Source organism: Pipistrellus hanaki, assembly GCF_964339955.1.
Source record: "Pipistrellus hanaki genome assembly, chromosome: 2".
In the NCBI taxonomy this organism is placed as follows: Eukaryota; Metazoa; Chordata; class Mammalia; order Chiroptera; family Vespertilionidae; genus Pipistrellus; species Pipistrellus hanaki.
Window position 1 is genome coordinate 36,430,498 of NC_140504.1, and position 18,286 is coordinate 36,448,783.

At 42.5% G+C, this 18,286-nt stretch overlaps 1 protein-coding gene across 10 annotated transcripts in view; it reads left to right on the top strand.

Moving 5' to 3' along the window:
• Nucleotides 1-2,006: 2,006 nt before the first annotated feature.
• FXR1 (FMR1 autosomal homolog 1) overlaps nucleotides 2,007-18,286 on the top strand; it is a 68,918-nt gene continuing 52,638 nt past the window's right edge. For 4 of the 10 annotated variants that reach the window (XM_084875575.1, XM_084875581.1, XM_084875576.1 and 1 more), the window contains exon 1: nucleotides 2,010-2,312. In XM_084875575.1, the coding sequence (XP_084731701.1) occupies nucleotides 2,262-2,312 (51 nt within the window). In that variant the 5' untranslated portion in view covers nucleotides 2,010-2,261. Of the gene's footprint in view, nucleotides 2,313-18,286 lie in introns of all 10 variants that reach the window. The other 6 variants (XM_084875572.1, XM_084875577.1, XM_084875578.1 and 3 more) reach the window with 3 other exon arrangements.

An 18,286-nucleotide genomic window follows, 5' to 3' on the forward strand; every position in this document is an offset into this window, starting at 1 on the left:
TAATTATTGGAATTCAGAGTCTAGCCGGTTTAGTTCAGTGGACAGAGCATCAGTCTGAGGACTGAAGGCTCCAGGGTTTGATTCCTGCCAAGGGCAAGGGCCCACGTTGTGGGCTCAATCCCCAGCAGCGGGTGTTCAGGAGGCAGCTGATCAAAGATTCTCATCACTGATGTTGATGTTTCTCTCTCTCTCTCTCTCTCTCTCTCTCTCTCTCTCTCTCTCTCTCTCTCTCTCTCTCTCTCCCTTCTTCTCTGAAATCAAAAAAGATAATAAAAATAAAACTTCCCCTGAGACCTCCCCTAAAATCTCCATCCTTAAAACCCTTAGGACAGAGAACCCAGTGTGCTCTCCCTCCTGGGAGCAGGTCCATGCCTGTGGCTTTCCCATTCTTTTAAGATTCCCTTTCCCTCCCTCTCTACCCGTGTTTCCCCCCCCCCCCCTAATTACCATTACATTCCTCACTCCCAAGCTCCAAGGGCTCTTTATTTTTTTTTACTGGTTTCCTAAGCCCATTTCTTCTAGGAATTATTTCTACTTCTGTGATTTACCAAAGAAATGTTCTCTTATAGTTTGGGTCTTGGCTCTGAATTCTTTCCTGGCCAGAACCCAAGCACCGAGGTTGCTGAACCCAGATCCAGATCAACCCCACCCGTCTCACACCTAGTGCCTTTCCAGCCGCCTAGGACAGATAACGCACAGAAAGGACTATGTTGCCAATGTTACATATACCTCCAAGGAGAACAGAAACTGAACAGAATGTGCACGAATTGCTTCATTTTCTTGAGACTTTTATTAATCCTCACCCAAGGATATGCTCTTGCTCCAATTTAGTCTTACTGGAATTTACAGTTTAAATAGATCACTTGTGTGGTATGTGAATTATATCTCAATAAGGCTGTTGGGGGGGGGGGGAAGCAAACTAGAACATTATAATTCTGAAGGATCCTAATAGGATGGTATTTAATTTGGTTGCTTTCTTCACCATAATCAACATTTTTTAAAAACATTCTGTACATAGTAATAGAATATTGAGCACTTTTGCAGCCACCATTTTTTTTTTTATCAAAACTTTTGGAGATTAGAAGTGCTGATCAAATACTATATATATATATATATATATATATATATATATATAATTATATATATAAATCAATATATATAAATTAATATATATATATATATATATATATATATATAATTACATATATATTTTTTTTTAGGAACACCCTTCTTATCCCCCCAGAAAGACTGGGCCAGTGGGCATTTCCTTGAGAGTCTAGGGGTCCAGGAAAGCACCCTTTTAAAAGAAATTTCCTGTCAAAAATGACAATACAATATACACATAAAAAGAGTCCTAGTATTAGTTGTAAAAGATCTCGTTTTGGAAGTTTTTATAGTGTTAACGTAATTCAATGTATCTCCATCATCATGGACCAGCCTAACCAGTTGCTTCTGCTGTGACCCTAGCTGTGGACGCTCCCAGAGCATCGCAGCGGGGGCGCACGTAGTCCCCGCTCCCCGCAGTCCCCCTGCCCGGCCCCGCCCCCCGCCTCCCGCCGCGGCCGCGGGCCACGTGCGGCCGCAGGTGGGGGCACCTCCGAGCTGCACTGCGAGCGGGCTTCCCCCGCGGGGCGAGGGCTGGGCCGAGCCGCGCCAGGTGTGGGACTGCGGAATCGGGCTCATGAGCAGCCACCGATTTTTTATTTTTAAAGAGATAGGCGAGAGAATCTGGAGCACGTAGTAGGCTCCTTTTTGAGGCTCCCCTCTCCCCTGGAAAGTTTGTGTCAGCGCGGGAGTGGAGCCCCCCATGCCGCTCTTAGTCTCCCCTCCCGGGGAGGCAACTCCTCCGGGCTCCCGCACTTGCAACGAGTAGCGGGACCAGACTCCTGAGCGCAGTGGGTCCGAGAGGAGAGGGGCCGGCGGGGGCCGGCGCGGGGCAGGGCGCTCCTTCCCCGGGGCCGCCGGGCGGGGGGCGGGGACGCAGGGGCGGGTCAACAAAGGTCGGCGATTGTTCCCGGAGGAAGCGGCCGGCGCGGGCGGCGGCGCGCAGGCCCCGGGCGGGTGATGTAAGGAGCCGAGGGGCTCGCACGGGGAGAGCCGGGCCGCGCGGAGAGACCCCCCAGGGGTGCGGGGCGGGGTGTTCCGGTCCCCGCCCTCGTTCCCCGCCCCTCCCCCCGCCTGCGGCGCGCCCCGCCCCCGCCGCCCCGCTGCTGGCTGGAAAGTTTCTAGAATCCCTTCCCGGCGGCCTTTGCGGTTCCAACATGGCGGAGCTGACGGTGGAGGTTCGCGGCTCCAACGGGGCTTTCTACAAGGTACCCTCCCGCCGCTTTGTCGGGCGTCCCGGCGGCCGGGGCGGGTGTGTGTGGGGGGGCCCGGTGGTGCCGGCGGGTGAGGTTTGGGGGTCGGCGAGGGTGGCCGGGCGAGCAGCGCCCCGAGGGAGGCCTCTCGGGGTTCCCTTGCGTCTCCCCCCCTCCGCCCGCGGTTTAACGGTCTCGGGGTCCGGGGCTCCGTTATGTTTTGAAACAAACGTCGGACGCGGCTTGCGCTCTCCTCCTCGCGGACCTTTTCCCGCGGGCGCCGCCGCCGGGGCGGGCCTGGGCCGGCCGGGGAGGGGAGCCGGGTCCCCGCGGGCGGCGGGAGCGCCGGGAGGGAGCAGGCCCAGCGCGGCGGGGCGGGCGGGGGTCCGGGGGGCGGCGGCGGGGATTGTGCGGTCACAGCCGCGGGCCGGCCGCGCCGACCCTCCCGCCCCGCCTCTCGGGGGCCGGGGCCGGGGCCGGGGCCGGGGCCGGGGCCGGGGCCGGGGCCGGGGCCGGGGCCGGGGCCGGGGCCGGGGCCGGGGCCGGGGCGGGGGGCGCGCCGCGGAATCCGCGGAATCCACCTTTGTCCTGGGGTTGATGGGGGGCTAATAAACTTGAGCGTCTCCAGGAGAAGCGGGGACTCCATTGAGGGTTAGAGTCGAAGGGAGAAAACGAGAATGAATCCCTTGAAATGTGGCGGGCTAAAGTCTTTTTCTTTCTTTTTTCCCCCCCTCTTTTTGCGGCCTGGGAAATTGGGCGGCGCCGGAGCCCCTCTTAGTAAAGGGAGAAAAGGGGAGACTTCCCGGCCTTAAAGTATGATTTTAAAATGGGAAAGGGGTCAGGGAAACAGGTAGGGAGGTGACCGTGTTCTTGATGGCCAGTGCCCAGTGGTTTTGGAAGGTGTTGTTTTGTGGGTTTTTTTTTTTTTTCTTTCTTCTTCCCCCCGCCCCCCACGAGGGTTTTGTGTTTTTTGTTTGTTTTGTTTTTTGATTTTGGTTTGTTTCCACGGGGAGGAAGGAGATTCATTGCTGCGGGGATTAGAGCAGGAGAGAACTTAGTAGGGCCTCCGAGCGTAGTAGGGGGTCACGCCTCTCAAAATGAAATCCTTTACGGTGGAGTTGTGCCATTGTAACGGGTCTCCTCCCCCGCGAGTCCCCTCTTCTCCCAAAGTATGCCAGGATGTTACAAGATCAATACTACAGAGTCTCCCCAGCTGTTGTCTGTCAGTCAACCTCCCTAAGCCGGCGTCTCAAATGCTTGAGAGCTCTGGCTATTTTTGTGAAGGGGCCCTCTCCTGACACAGGGCTTACTCACACCGCGTTTTATTCCGGCGAACCTTTTACCCCACGGACTTTTACTTTATTTGGTTGTCAACGTTTCCTATTTTCAGCGAGTTTCTTTTCCCCCCACCCCCCCCCCCACCCCCTTTCCCGGTTTACTGATGAGCTATGTAGATTTGTTTTTTACTGTCACCTGTAATGGCATAGTGGGAAGGAAATCACAGTTGGCGTCTAAAAAGGATCTCCCTATGCTTTTGACAACTTTAAACCGCCTTAGGTGATGAACAAAGTAAAAGGGGTGCGATGGGAAGAAGTTTTAATGCATGGCTAGTGAGTTCTATCAGCAGTCTAGGGGTAACACTTGGTGTCAGGCAGGCCCTGGCTGGGTGGTTAAGTCGGGTTGAGGGTCCTCCCAACTTGCCAGGGTTGCTGGTTCCTTCCATCCTGGGTCAGGGCACATACAAGAACCAAGCAATGAATGCATAAATAAATGGAACAACGAATTGATGTTCTCTCTCTCTTTCTTAAACCGGTCAGTAAAGAAACAAACTTTAGTGTCAGACAAAGGGACCTAAGTAAAATTGGAGTAGCTACTTCATTGACTTCTGTTCTTGTCGAAACCTAGAGCTTGCCTCTGTGAATGAGTGCAGGCAGAAGGCACAAAGAATGAATGGGCTACCATACTTTTTCTGTCAAGGGTAAATAAGGTTGGTAAGCTTTGCATCAGTACTCCCTCACCCATGGAAAAGTTTTAATTTCTCACTATTTGATCCCACAGTTCTTGTGTAATGGAGGCATGCTCTCCCCCCCCCCCCCCCCCCCAATACTGAAAAGAACTATTTTGTCTTAAATTATTTTGCAGCATGTAGATGGTAGAACACCATTGCTTTTTGGCTACCGTATTTTCCGGCGTATAAGACGACCCCCTAATTTTACAGTTAAAACATAGGTTTAGGCCTATATTCACTGTATAAGACTACCCCCTACTTCAAAGAAAAGACTTACTTTGCCGTCAAGATCTACAGGTAATTTTTGTGCAATTTTGGTCTTTTGCCCCCGGTTTTCGGTTCACTTTTTTTCGTTTCAAAAGTCCTCTTATACGCCAGAAAATACGGGTAAGTATACTCTGTTTGCTACACAAGATAGCCTTCATTTCTTTTTCCTACAACTCATTTATGATCATCATTGAAAGTTTTGGTAAAAACTGTTTACAGTCTTACTTTGGCTTCTCAGTATCAAAGTCACAATAAGTCAAATGTCCCTACTTTGGAACTCTAATGGTACCTATTATTGAGCCTTAGCCACCTATCTGCTAGATTCTACTTAGACTTTGATTAAGTTACTTGGTGTTACCTAACAAAGAAGTGGTTCTTTGGCAAAGGTTGGGAAGGACCCCCTAGCCGTGTTTTTATGTACTAAAATAATTGCATTTGGACATTTTAATTTTACTTTTGCCATAATCCACTGGTACATGCATTTTGTGGAACTTGTGGTCTGAAAATTTCTAGAAGAGAGAATGGTGAAGTAGAAGGAAGTCCTGGATTTGAAATTAAATAAATGGGAATTCTTAGGTCTGTACTTCAGCTTACCATTATTTAGGAATGGACCCTGAACAGACCTTTCTGGGTCTGTTTTCTTTTGTGTAAAATGAGGGGATTGAAAGAGCTCAGGGTCCCCAGTATTTTTTTTTTTTCCTCCTACTTGGAAAAATTGGCTTAGCACACAAGCACTTTTTTTATTTTTGACTATGTAAATTTAGATTAATTGGAATATAGTAAAATTCACCTTTTTTAACCACAACTTTATGAGCTTTGATAAATGCTCACAATTGTGTAACCATCGCCAGGATGAAGAGATAGAATAGTTTTACCATCCCCAAAATTTTCTTTATTCCCCTTTGTAGGCAACTTCTCTCTTAGGTTGTTTTCTATTCCCATAGTTTTGCATTTTTCAGAATATGTCCTATTTGTAGAGTCATGCACCTTAAAGCATTTTGAGTGTGGCTGCTTTCATTTAGTGTAGCAGCAATTTAAAGTTTTTTTTTTTCTAATTTAAATAATGCATGGTTAGTTAGGGAATTTAGGAAACTGATCAGAAATTGCCTTGAGAATAACAGCTAACATTTTGGTGTATTTTTTCTTTCAGTTGTGTTTTTCACTGTATAGGTGATTGATTTTCCTTTTTTTCTCCCCTTCCGTCCATATGTGGACACACACTTGAATCTAAATATGAATTGCCAGTGGCCTGGCTGGTTTTCTCAGTGGTTAGACTAGAGCATGGGCCTGTGGTCCAAAGGGTCAAGGTTTCAATTCCTGGTCTAAGGCATGTACCTCAGTTTTGGTTTTGATTCCCTGACTGGCCTGGGCTCTTGCAGGAGGCAACCAATTGATGTTTCTCTCTCTCTTTTCCTCCCTCCCCCCTTCTCCCTCCCCTTCCACTCTATGAAAAAAAAAATAACCCTTGGTTGAGGATTAGATGTGAATTGCCAGTGAGGAACTTCAGTCATGGGATTAGTGTAGTAATATCATTCTGCCTGAAGCAGTACTCTGTAGACATAGATTAAAGATTTCCTCCAGGAATCGAAACTTCATTTCACAAATATTGGAACCAGTGAGTAGCTGAAGATTTTACCATAAATTAGGATATCCTTCCTTCTCCACCCCCCCCCCCCCCAAAAAAAAAAAAAAAATGATAGCATGTTCTGTATCTTTTTTTACTTTTTTGAGTGAGGGAGAGAGAGAATCATCGATTTGTTTTCCCACTTATTTACTCATTCATTGGTTGCTTCTTTTATGTACCCTGAGTAGAAGTGGAACCTGAAACCTTGAGGTACGTGGAGGATGCACTAAAGCAGCTGAGCTACCCTGTCAGGACTGTGTCTTATTATAAATTAACAGTGGATCTATTGTTAGAGATAAAGACTTGATATTTTGTTTGCAGCCTTATAAATCTATGGGGATTGGAACAAATAGAAGGTATGTTAATTAAGCGCTTGATAGGAGATCTCATTTTTATATGGAAATTTGCTTTTATAGCCTTTTCTACCTGGAGCATGGCATTTTAGGGTTTATACTACTAGCCATTTAAGATGCCTTTTTTTTTTTTTTTTTTTTTTTTTAAAGCTGAGAGTTAGAATTTGCAATCTATGATAGAGTATTTACAGCGTTGTGTAACCATTACCACAACCTTATTTTAGAACATTTCCCTTACCCCCCAGTCCCCAAAAACCTTGTGCCTATTTAGGGTCATTGAAATGCTTTTTTTAAAATGGTGTACCTGATAATAAGCTTTGTAATAACATTGAAAGTTGCCTAACTATGGGCAGGATATAATTTTAAATGTAAGTTGAAAGTCACTCAATTTCTGGCTCGTATAGAGGAAAGTTTCCATGGTGTTCCAAGGCAATGTGTAATCTCTAAGATGGTTGAATGAAATATTAGGCCTTCTCTATAGAAAATAGAACTAAGTACTTTTAGAGTTTTGTGAGTTGTTCTTTGTATAATTGACTACAAAACAAATTTTAAAGTATATTTCAAAATCTTATTAGCTTAGCTTAATTTAATATTAAATTGAAATTTGATAAAGTTATACAAGCTTTGCATCACTAATGATGATGACCTATGGGGCAATAGTGAAGAAGTTGTATTCTGAGAGTGTAATGACTTCAAAGTTAGTATACGTTAGTGTTGATTTCTTTATGGAGATTAGTTGATGAAAAAGTGGTGGTTGTCAGTAATACTAGGGACACTTAAAAATATACAGTTCCAGGTATTTAAAAGATAATTTTGAGTTTCACGTGTTTAAAATGTGATTTTTATAAAAGTGCAAAAGAACTAAGACTTAACTAAGTGAAAGGGCCAACTAACAATTTTTAAAAATTAAATTTAAATTACTGTAGTTTTGTTTTTATAAGAACAGCACGATTATGGAAACTCTGAATAAAACTATATCTAGAGATATATTGCCAAGGCCTTCGCTTTATTTACTTTCAGAAAGCATGCCTTTTTTCCATATTTTTATTTTTTTTGCAACAACATACTTCCAACACCATATTTATGTGCCTTTTATGAGTTAGGTAATAGTTTTCTGTGAGTTCCTGTTACTGACTATATATTCTGTGTCACTTATACATGTATTTCCTGATTTTCTCTCAAGGATTCCATGAGGTATGTGGTATCCCCATTTTATTTACATTTTAGGAAACTAACATGATTAACTTGTCCAAGCTAACACTATAGTTGAAGTGAGATTTAACTCTAGGGCTTCTCACTTCCAATTGCCTTGTTGAGCATAAAATTAGTTCTTCAAAGGAAATTTTGGAGTAGTGAGCTTACATTTCAGTTACAAATACAGGGCAGACATGTGACCAGATAACTCGAGATAACTACCACAATGTTAAAGATGTAGCAAACTAGTTTTTGTTGTGTTTTTGTTTGTTTAGTGGGAAGAGCAATATGCCTTCCATCTTCCATGTCTGACCCCTAATTTTTGTACTGGCTGGTTGTGAGACCTTGATTTTTTTTCATTTGCAGTATGAGATCATTGGAATGGTGGAATCTGCTAGGTTCTGTTCATATCTAGCTCTAACAACAATAACACCTATTATTTATTGAGCATGCAAACTATCAGATAGTGCAGGTACTTTACATGAATTTATCTCAGTCCTTTTATTCACAGTGGAGATCATGTTATCAATAAAGGAAACTGAGGCAATAAGTGAATGTAAATCCATAAAAGTAATAGGAGGCTGATTCAAGAGTCAGACTGATCTTTCAGACTCTAGAGAGCCTGATGTCTGTCATCACTAAGTATGTTTTTTTTTTGTAAGTACAAATATATTATGGTTTATCCAATTATTTTTAACAAGAGGCACAGTGCATATATTTGTGCACAGGTGGGGTCTGGCTGGCCCACCCCAACGGGGACCCATAGGGCCAGGCTGGTGGGAGTGAGGGGCCATGGGCAGTTGGCCGACTGACCCCACCCCAATTGGGGTGTTGGGGGCCGGGCCAGCCAGTAGGAGAGGGGGCCGATTGGGACTCTGAATCAGACTGGTTGGCTACCACAGTGCACGTCATAGCCATTGGTGTTTCCGGTTGTTCTTATCATTCAGCCATTCTGGTCTCTGGGCTTTTATATATATAGATTATAAATTACTAATTAATACAGTGGAAATCAGGAGGACTGAATTGTGAGGATTCTTGAAAAAATGATTTTAGCTATGTCTTCACTTTATAAAAATCTACTTTTTAGCCACATCACTGTGGTTCAGCATTGACATATGAACAGGAGGCCACAGTTCAATTCCTGGTCAGAGCACATGGCCCAGGTTTTGGGCTCAGTCCCCAGGAGAGGGCATGCAGGAAGCAGCTGATTGATGATTCTCTCTCATTGATGTTTCTATCTCTCCCTATTCTTTCCTCTCTGTAATCAATAAAAATTAAAAAAAAAAAAATCTCTTTACAAACAAGCATGTTGAACTCAAAGGCTAACACGGGCCAAATAAAAAAGGTTTAAGTTTATGTGGGTTGCAAAAAAACAAAAGCTTCAATTTTCAAAGAAACGGTTTATTTCGATAGAGACATGCTGAGTACAAAGGGCTGAAATAAATGAGTAATCATTAATATAAAATAATAGAACATTTTATAAAAATTATTTTTTCTTTAACATTAACTTACCAGACACTGAATAATTGCGCAAATTAATAAGTGCAACACAAATAAACCTATTTTTGTTGTTCTCCAAAAGCAAAATATTTCCTGTTGTGCATACCAAACAAGTCAGCGCAAGAGTAATGACATCTGGGGATGGGAGTGATGGGGACGGAGTTGTGGTGAGAATGCGGTGTGTCTGCTGAGCTCACTCACTTCTGCTTCCCTCCCCTGGGACACCAGGGCTCTCCCCATGCTCAGGTGCCAGGTGCCTGCAAGGAGCCCACCTTGCCACATGTGTGGCCTCTTCTGGGTGAGCCAGACCCCAGCCCCCAGAACCACAGGGGCCAGTCTGCGAGGCCCACTGGGAAAGAGCCTGCTGTTGTCGTGTCCGTCCGTCGTTTCCCCCCCCCCCCCCCCCCCCCCCTGGCTTCTGTGGTGCCACTGAGCAGCTCAGAGGCTCATGCTGCACTCCGGGCCACAGCATCTGGCCACACTCACTGCATCTCTTCATGGGGACTCAGGCAACGTGACTCAGGTGGAAGGGGGTGCAATGGGAGTTGGGGGGGGGTGGTCAGCTGGGACCTGCCTTTTCCATGCCGGACGCTTGCGCTTTAATTGCTGGCCAGGCCTAGGGACTGCACCTGAGCACAAATTTCATGCACTGGGCCTCTAGTTTTATATATGCATACGTAGTATGAAATTTTTTTCTTCCCAACATATTTTATTGATTTTTTTGTAGAGAGGAAGAGAGAGGGATAGAGAGTTAGAAACATCAATGAGAGAGAATCATCGATCAGCTGCTTGCACACCCTCTACTGGGGATGTGCCCACAACCAAGGTACATGCCCTTGACCGGAATCGAACCTGGGACCTTTCAGTTTGCAGGCTGACGCTCTATCCACTGAGCCAAACCGGTTTCAACATGAAACTTTTTTTAATGTGACATTTCTTGGTGGTAATTATGCCACATAACCTTTTTTTTTTTTTTTCCTTAGGGTGCCAGAACTTTTTAACAAAAGTTTTATTTCCAATTACAGTAGATGTATCATACTATATTAGTTTCAGATGTGCTACAGTGTTTAGATATTTATATACCTTCTGAAGTGATAATGCCAATAAGTCTAGTGCTCATCTGATACCATACATAGATATTGCAATGTTATTGACTATGTTTAGAAGATTTTTTGGCAGATCTTTAGCAAATAGTAAAACTGTTTTGATGGTTATTAAATTTTCTAGGACCAAATCTTCAAAAATATAAAATTAAAACAGCTCAAGCAAAACAAAAGATATACTAAGCATTTGTTACTCTGAGCATGTATACTTAGGTGTATAACAATCCCTTTATTATCAAAAGAATGGCCAAAATTGAACCAAATATAAATCTGAGTTAAATACCAATTGTTTTGTCTCATACTGTAGCTTCAACACCTTTTGCTAAGTGTTTTTGGAGGATGAGTCTCTTCCAGTAATAACTAATGGAGTTTATAGATATTGTTGACAAAGGAACATGCATTCCTCTGGCAAGATTTCTTCAGGATAATTAGTCATATTAAAACGTTTCTTCCTTTCCCGTGTTATAACTTTTGTTTTATAGTTTTTCAGGTTATTTTCAAGTCTCAGGTTTTTCAATAACTTGATGTGTGTAATTAGTAATAGTAAGCCTTCAATACATATTGAATGAACAAATCAGTTATTCTTTTTTTTAAATAAATTTTTATTGTTCATATTATTACAAATGTTCCTTTTTTCCCCTCCTTCCATTGCTCTCCTCCACCAGGTTCCCACCCCACCCTCTGCCCTTTCCCCACCCCTCATTGTCCTCATCCATAGGTGCACAGTTTATGTTCAGTCTCTTCCCACATCCTCCTCTCCCCTTTTCCCCAAGAATCGTCAGTTCACTCCCCTTCCATACCTCTGATTCTATTATATTCAACAGTAATATTGTTCATCAAATTTTTTTTTAATTTCCTTGGTTTTTAGATTCACTTGTTGATAGTTACGTATTTGTTGTTCATAATTTTTATTTTTATTTACTTTCTCTTCCGAAAGAACCCCCTTCAGCAATTCATATAATTCTGGTTTGGTGGTGATGAACTCCTTTAGCTTTTTTTTTATTGGTGAAGCTCTTTATCTGGCCTTCGATTCTGAGTGATAGCTTTGCTGGGTAGATTATCTTTGGCTGTAGGTTCTTACTATTCATCATCTTGAATATTTCTTGCCATTCCAGTTTGGCCTGCATGGTTTCTGTTGAGGAATCAGCTGACAATCGTATAGGTGCTCCTTTATAGGTAACTACCTTCTTTGCTCTTTGCTTTTAATATTCTCTCTTTGTCTTTTGCTCTTGGAATTTTAATTATGATGTGTCTTGGTGTGGTCTTCTTTGGATTCCTTTTGTTTGGAGTTCTATGCGCTTCCTGGACTTGTAAGTCTAACTCTTTCACCAGGTGGGGGAAGTTTTCTGTCACTATTTCTTTCAGTATGTTTTCAATATCTTGTGCTCTCTCATCTTCTGGGACCCCCATAATTCTGAAGTTGTCCCAGAGGTTTCTTACATTATCTTCAACTTTCTGGATTCTCTTGTCTTCTTGCTTCTGCGGAGGAGTGTCTTCTGGCTCTTTATGTTCCAAATCTTTGACTTGATTCTTGCGATCTTCCATTCTGTTTTTAGGACTCTGTATAATATTTTTTATTTCAGACAATGTATTCTTTATTTCTTGTTGATCCCTTATCATTTCTTGTTGATTCCTTAATTCTAGTTGATCCCTTTTCATATCCTCATAGGTCTTATCGACCTTTTCTAGGAAATTCTTGAAAAACCTTATAAGCGTAGATTTGAACTCTATATCCAGTCGCTTTTTGTCCTTCATTTCTTTCGTTTGTGACCTATTTCGTTGACATTTTCACAGCTTCCCTGATGGGGCTGGGTTTCAGGGTGGAGCCTATAGCCTTGGCTTCTGTCAGCCCCGCCCTATTCGGTTCCTGAGTCTCAGTAAATTCCAGGGTCTTTCAGTACTCGCTGCAAGCACCTCTGAGAGAAAGGTGCCCTCGATTTTCGCCTGCTACCAAACAGTCTAGGCTCTCCCCCAATGAGCCCGGAACGGGGGTTCAGTTCAGTTGGAAGTGGGGTTGGAGGTGGCGTTCAGAGCAGTCTGGAGCTTTTGTCTCCTTCCCACCAGGGCAATCCCGCGGCACAGCCAACCGTCCCTTCTCTGCGCAATGTGCGTGCCTCCCGGACCTCCTTCTGCCTTACAACCCAGCTCCCTGTGGATGAGCCTGGGTCCCCGGGGTCTGGCCCAGAACTGGGGTTCAGAGCATTCGGAACTGGGGCCCACCACAGTCAGAGCTTTTATCTCCTTCCCGCTAGGGAACGCCAGCCAAGCACTCGGCTGCCCCCTCCTCTTCGGCTCCGTCCTCTCCGCGCGCGCTGCGTGTCTCTGTACCTTAGGTTTTTACAGCTCCTCCACTCTTCCTTCTGGTTTTCTCCTTGCTTCTCGTTGTAGAATTTCCAGTCAGTTGACTTTCCTGTAGTTCTGGGTAATGTCCATTTTATATTTTAGTTGTATTTTATTGAAATTGTTGTGTGCAGATGTGGCTGTTTACCTGTGCAGCCATCTTGGATTCTCCAATCCAAATCAGTTATTCTTGACTTTTGGACACTTGTCTGATATATTGTTGGACTTATACATTATAGCATTGCATGTATATAAAACTAACTTCATTTAAAATTTTTGATTTAGACAACTTAAATTGACCTTTTTTTAGGAGTTACCGGTATCTATTCTGGTCAAGTTCATGTACACAGAAAGAACTAGTGGGAACTTCAACTCTTCGCAATAGGAAAGTCATAATAGCTTTGGATGGCCATTTGGAACCACTAAATCATTCAGTTTTAAGGTGAACTGTTGGATGTTACAAACTTGTGAAATTAACAGGCAAAGAACATTGTTGGTATGCAAGCATTAGTAGGTACTTAGGCATTCTTATGAAATTTTCATACCTTCATTGTCATTTTATTTAGAACACTTAAATGTTCAATACTAAAGAATGCTGAAGGCTTATCTTGAATAACTTTTTTTTCTTAATATAACTTATTCCGTAATGATTTAATAATTTACATATAACATGATTAGTAAATTTGCAGATTTTTAAAAATATATATATTTTATTGATGTTTTACAGAGAGGAAGAGAGAGGGATGGAGAGTTAGAAACATCAATGAGAGAGAATCATCGATCAGCTGCCTCTTGCACACCCAACCAAGGTACTGCCCTTGACTGGAATTGAACCTGGGACCTTTCAGTCCACAGGCCGACGCTCTATCCACTGAGACAAACCAGTTTTGGCTGCTGATTTTTTTTGTGGAATGTGTAAATTGATTTAAAATAATTTCTGTTTATAGATTAGTTTGTCTTTTAAAAAGTCTATTGTTTGAAGCTACTTTTTACTTTTTAAAGAGATTTGCAAAATTTATTTGAAAAACCATAATTATAACAGGATATTTTAACATGTTTTCTCAGGGAACAAAAACAATATTTGGTAGAATATAACAGCGGAGAGCAGTTAATAAAATACTTTTATGAAATACCTACAGAAATGTTCATTTGACTGCCCCCCAGAATACATGTACTTTTAATCATATCCAGTCACACAATTGAGAAGATATTGAGGGAATGCCCACAGTCTTCCTGACTGGAGGAAGGTGCTTATTCTCACACATAAGGACCAGGTCAGTGCAGCAGTGCACATGCAGCTGAGAAACAAACGCCAATGTCCTTTTTACTGCACCATTGTAGGTGTAATGGCAAATCATAAAAGCATACTCACTGGCACTGTTAACTGCAGAAGGTGTTTCCTATACAAATTAGACCATATCTACATATATAAAAACCTAAGCAACCGAAGGACTAGTCAACTGGTCACTATGACGCGCACTGACCAACAGGAGGCAGATGCTGCCCTCTGGTGGTCACTGCACTCCTACAGTGAGAGTGCCATTCAGCTGAACATGCATCCCAGCAGTCCACCAGCCCTGCGGCAGCCACTCATTACTCAGTAGTCCTGCAGGTCCAATCTCCAGAGAATGGGCCAGGCACTGACAGACTGGCACCTCCGGCCTCCTGGAAATCGACCTTGGGCACCATGGCTGCTTCCCCTCCCTAGATGCTCTGCAAGGTGGTTCCCAACAACCAGGGCAAATGTCAGTGGAATGGATCTGGATCCCAGGCCTGCAAGGATGTCCCACCACCCGCCCAGTGGGCTGATTGAGTCCTGGCCACACCCCCACCATCCTTGGGATGGGCGCCAGGTCAGGGCCCACAGATGGCCAGTGCTGCTTTGGTGACTCGGCCTTTTGATTAGGACTGACAGCGTGAGCTGGTGGCGAGGCGCAGAGGCTGGGGTGAGCAGGAGTGGCAGGCAGGAGCAGCAGTCCACGTCGGACTGCCTGTTTCGGCCCAGTCCCGCAGGCCATGCTGAGGGACTCCCACCCGTGCAGATTTGTACACTGGGCCTCTAGTACAGATATGATCTAGAGAAGAGGGGAATTAGACATAAACACAGGAGTAAGACTAATTGCAGTGGCAGTATTGAATGTTTGTGCTTGTTACTGGAATCAAATTACAGCTTAGATCTCTTAAGTGTTGTAAACATAAAACAAGTTTGTTAATTTAAAAGTAGATTTGAGCCCTAACTGGTTTGGCTCAGTGGATAGAGCATCGGCCTGTGGACTAAAGGGTTGCAGGTTCGATTCCCATCAAGGGCATGTACCTTGGTTGCGGGCACATCCCCAGTAGGGGGTGTACAAGAGGCAACTGATAGATCTTTCTAACTATCACTCTCCCTTCCTCTCTGTAAAAAATCAATAAAATACATATTTAAAAAATAATAAAAGTAGATTTGAGGTCCCTAGAGATAGAAAAATTAAAGATGTACGGAGTAGTAATGTATATATTATATGCTGTAAGGAAAAAACGCTGACAAGATCTAAACTCTAAAAGTATTTATACATACATAACGCATAATTTTACACATATATAAGTATATTGCTTTATTGTAATTTTTAAAAACACGTGTGTTTTTTTTAATTTCCGAGAGAGAAAGGGAGAGGGAGACAGGGATAGAAACAACAGTGATGAGAATCATTGATCCTCCTGCACATCCCCTACTAGGGATAGAGCCCAAAACCCTGGCATGTGCCCTGATCAGGAATCAAACCTTGACTTCTTGGCTTCCTTTCACCACTTGATATCCTTTCTTCCCCATTTTATTTTAGGTAATCCCTATATAGCTAAGTATACATCATATCTGATTTGTCTACATACTCAGTAGAATAGTATATAAATACACATTCAGATACTCGTTTGTTTTTTCCATACTGTATAAAACGATAATCTATTGGGTCGGCAGCTAAGTAATTGCGGATTTTTTAAAGAAAATCAAAGACAATTTTTTCATGGAACTAAATAACTTTATTCTGTAATGTATTGCCCATTTTGATCAATGACCTTTTGCCATCTTTCAGGCAGCATCATAATCCCACGTTCAAAAAACTTCTGGTTTTTATTAGCAAAAAACTGAATCAGGTACGATTTGACATCATCATCATTATTGAAATTTTTACCATTCAAGGAGTTTTGTAAAGATCGAAACAAAAAGTAATCAGATGGTGCAAGGTCAGGACTATATGGTGGATGTGGCAAAACATCCCAACCAAGCTCCATTAATTTTTGCCGAGTGACCAAAGTTGTGTGTGGCCTTGCATTGTCATGATGGAATACAACACCTTTTCGATTTGTCAATTCGGGCCGCTTTTCTTCAACTGCATTGTTTAATTTCGTTAGTTGTTCAATGTAGACATCAGAACTGATCGTGCGGTTGGGTGGTAAGAGTTCAAAGTAGACAATTCCTTTGTAATCCCACCAAACTGATAACAAAACCTTCTTTTGATGAATATCAGCTTTTGATGTTGTTTGAGTTGGTTCACCTGGCCTGCTCCACGATCTTTTCCGCTTGATATTGTTGTAAACAACCCATTTTTCATCGCCAGTTATCAGTCCTTTTAAAAATGGATCATTTTCATTACCTTTCTTTAGCAAATCGCAGCTGCTAATGAGTTGCGTTAACTGTGATTCTTTCAGTTCGTGAGGAACCCATGTATCGAGTTTTTGAACATAGCCAAGTTGTTTTAAGTGATTTTCAATGCATGTATGTGATACATGAAGCTTCTCTGCAATCTCACGTGTTGTACTGTGACAGTCCGAATTGATTATTGCTTTGATTAGGGCGTCATCAACTTCAACTGGACGACCAGAGCGTTTTTCATCTTTGAGTGAAAAATCACCAGAACGAAATTTGGCAAACCAATTTTGACACTGCCGTTCTTTTAAGGCTTCGTCACCATAAACAGCACATAACTTTTTATAAGCTTGCGATGCGTTTTTCCTTTGCGGAAATAAAAAAGCAAAATATGACGAAAATGTTCCTTTTGATTTTCCATTTTTTAACGAACGCCAAACGAAAACTACAAAACAGATCAAAAAACTTTTTTTACTGATTAACAGCTGAATAGCCAACTATCAAATAACAAAATGTGTTTTACATTTGTACTACGTCTGCAAACCTAAAAATTCAACTGAAGCCATATATGTGTGAAACCCGCAATTACTTAGCTGCCGACCCAATATATCTTGGCACTTTTCACTTGAAATGTAATTATGTTTTAATGGTTATTTAATGGTTTCACAGTAAGAATTACCATGAAATTCAGTCATTCCCCATTTAGTAGACACTTGGTTCTCATTTTTTTTTTGCTACTCCACATACCTGTTTCCATTGGATAGATTTCAAAGAGTAGGATAGCTTGTAGAAGGGAACTATTTTCTTAGCTCTAATAAATGTTAACAGATTAAATTTCCAAAAAGGCTTAGCACTTCCTCTTTCTTCCATCAGTGATTGTCAGCTCTTTTATAATCTTTGATCTTTGCCTGTCGGATATAAAGGATTATCTCATTGGAACTTTGACTTGAAGATCCCCACTTGTGAATTTTAATATATGTTGGCCACTGGATTTACTTTTCCATAAATTGTCATGTCCATTTGCTTATTGGGATATCATCTGTCTCTTTTTGAGATTGCTTAAGAGTCATTTATTGTAAAGAGTTCCCCTCCACATCTATTATCTGTTGACATTCTGGTATCCCTGGACATAGAGAACTTTTTATTTTTATATACTGGTATTGAACTATTATTTTCCTGTTAAAGTTTCAAGGTTTCCAGTCCTGGTTAAGACATCCTATGTTTAGGTTTTCTTCTAGTGTTTCATTCATTCATTTTATATTTACTACATCAAGACTTATTTTTGAATATTTATAGGCAGTTGTATTAGCACCATGTATTAATGGGAAGTGGGGAGATGTGGGGGAATTGGTATTTGCTCTCGCTAGACAAATCTTCAATTATAGGATTGGGATGGGAGGAGGATGTCCAAATCCAAGAAAGCTGGGTCTCATTCAGAGTTTATAGAATCTGCTGAGAACTGCCCCAAAAAGTCTCTTAGGTGCTTTGGGAAGACCATAGAGTCCTGAAGTGGGACATTGTGACTTGCTTTTGGGCAAATAAGTGAGTTAGGAGTCTTATTTTCCTTATCTTACTGTCCTGGGCACTGTCTTTTGTTTTACCTACCACATAATAAAAAGTGGATTTGAGCTCCGTCTGAAACCCCACTATATTATAGTGTCTTTTAATTGATTTTTCCCCTTTTCCTATTGATGAGTTATTTATTTATGTGTTAACTGTATACTACATATTTCAGAAACATATTACTTTATTATAAGTTATTTAAATTGTGTCATATAAAAGCTCCGGGAAGATTTGCCATGGTATTTATTGGGGGTTCGGGAGGGGGTAGCTTTAAGTACCTCTAGCATACCTTTAAGTGCCTGGGGAATACCTTCGTTTAAGATGCTTCAACTGTTTGCAAATTGAGACTCATACAAAATTAGGATTCCTGCACCAGTGGGGTTCCTCGGCCTGGCCTGCCCCCTCTCGCAATTCA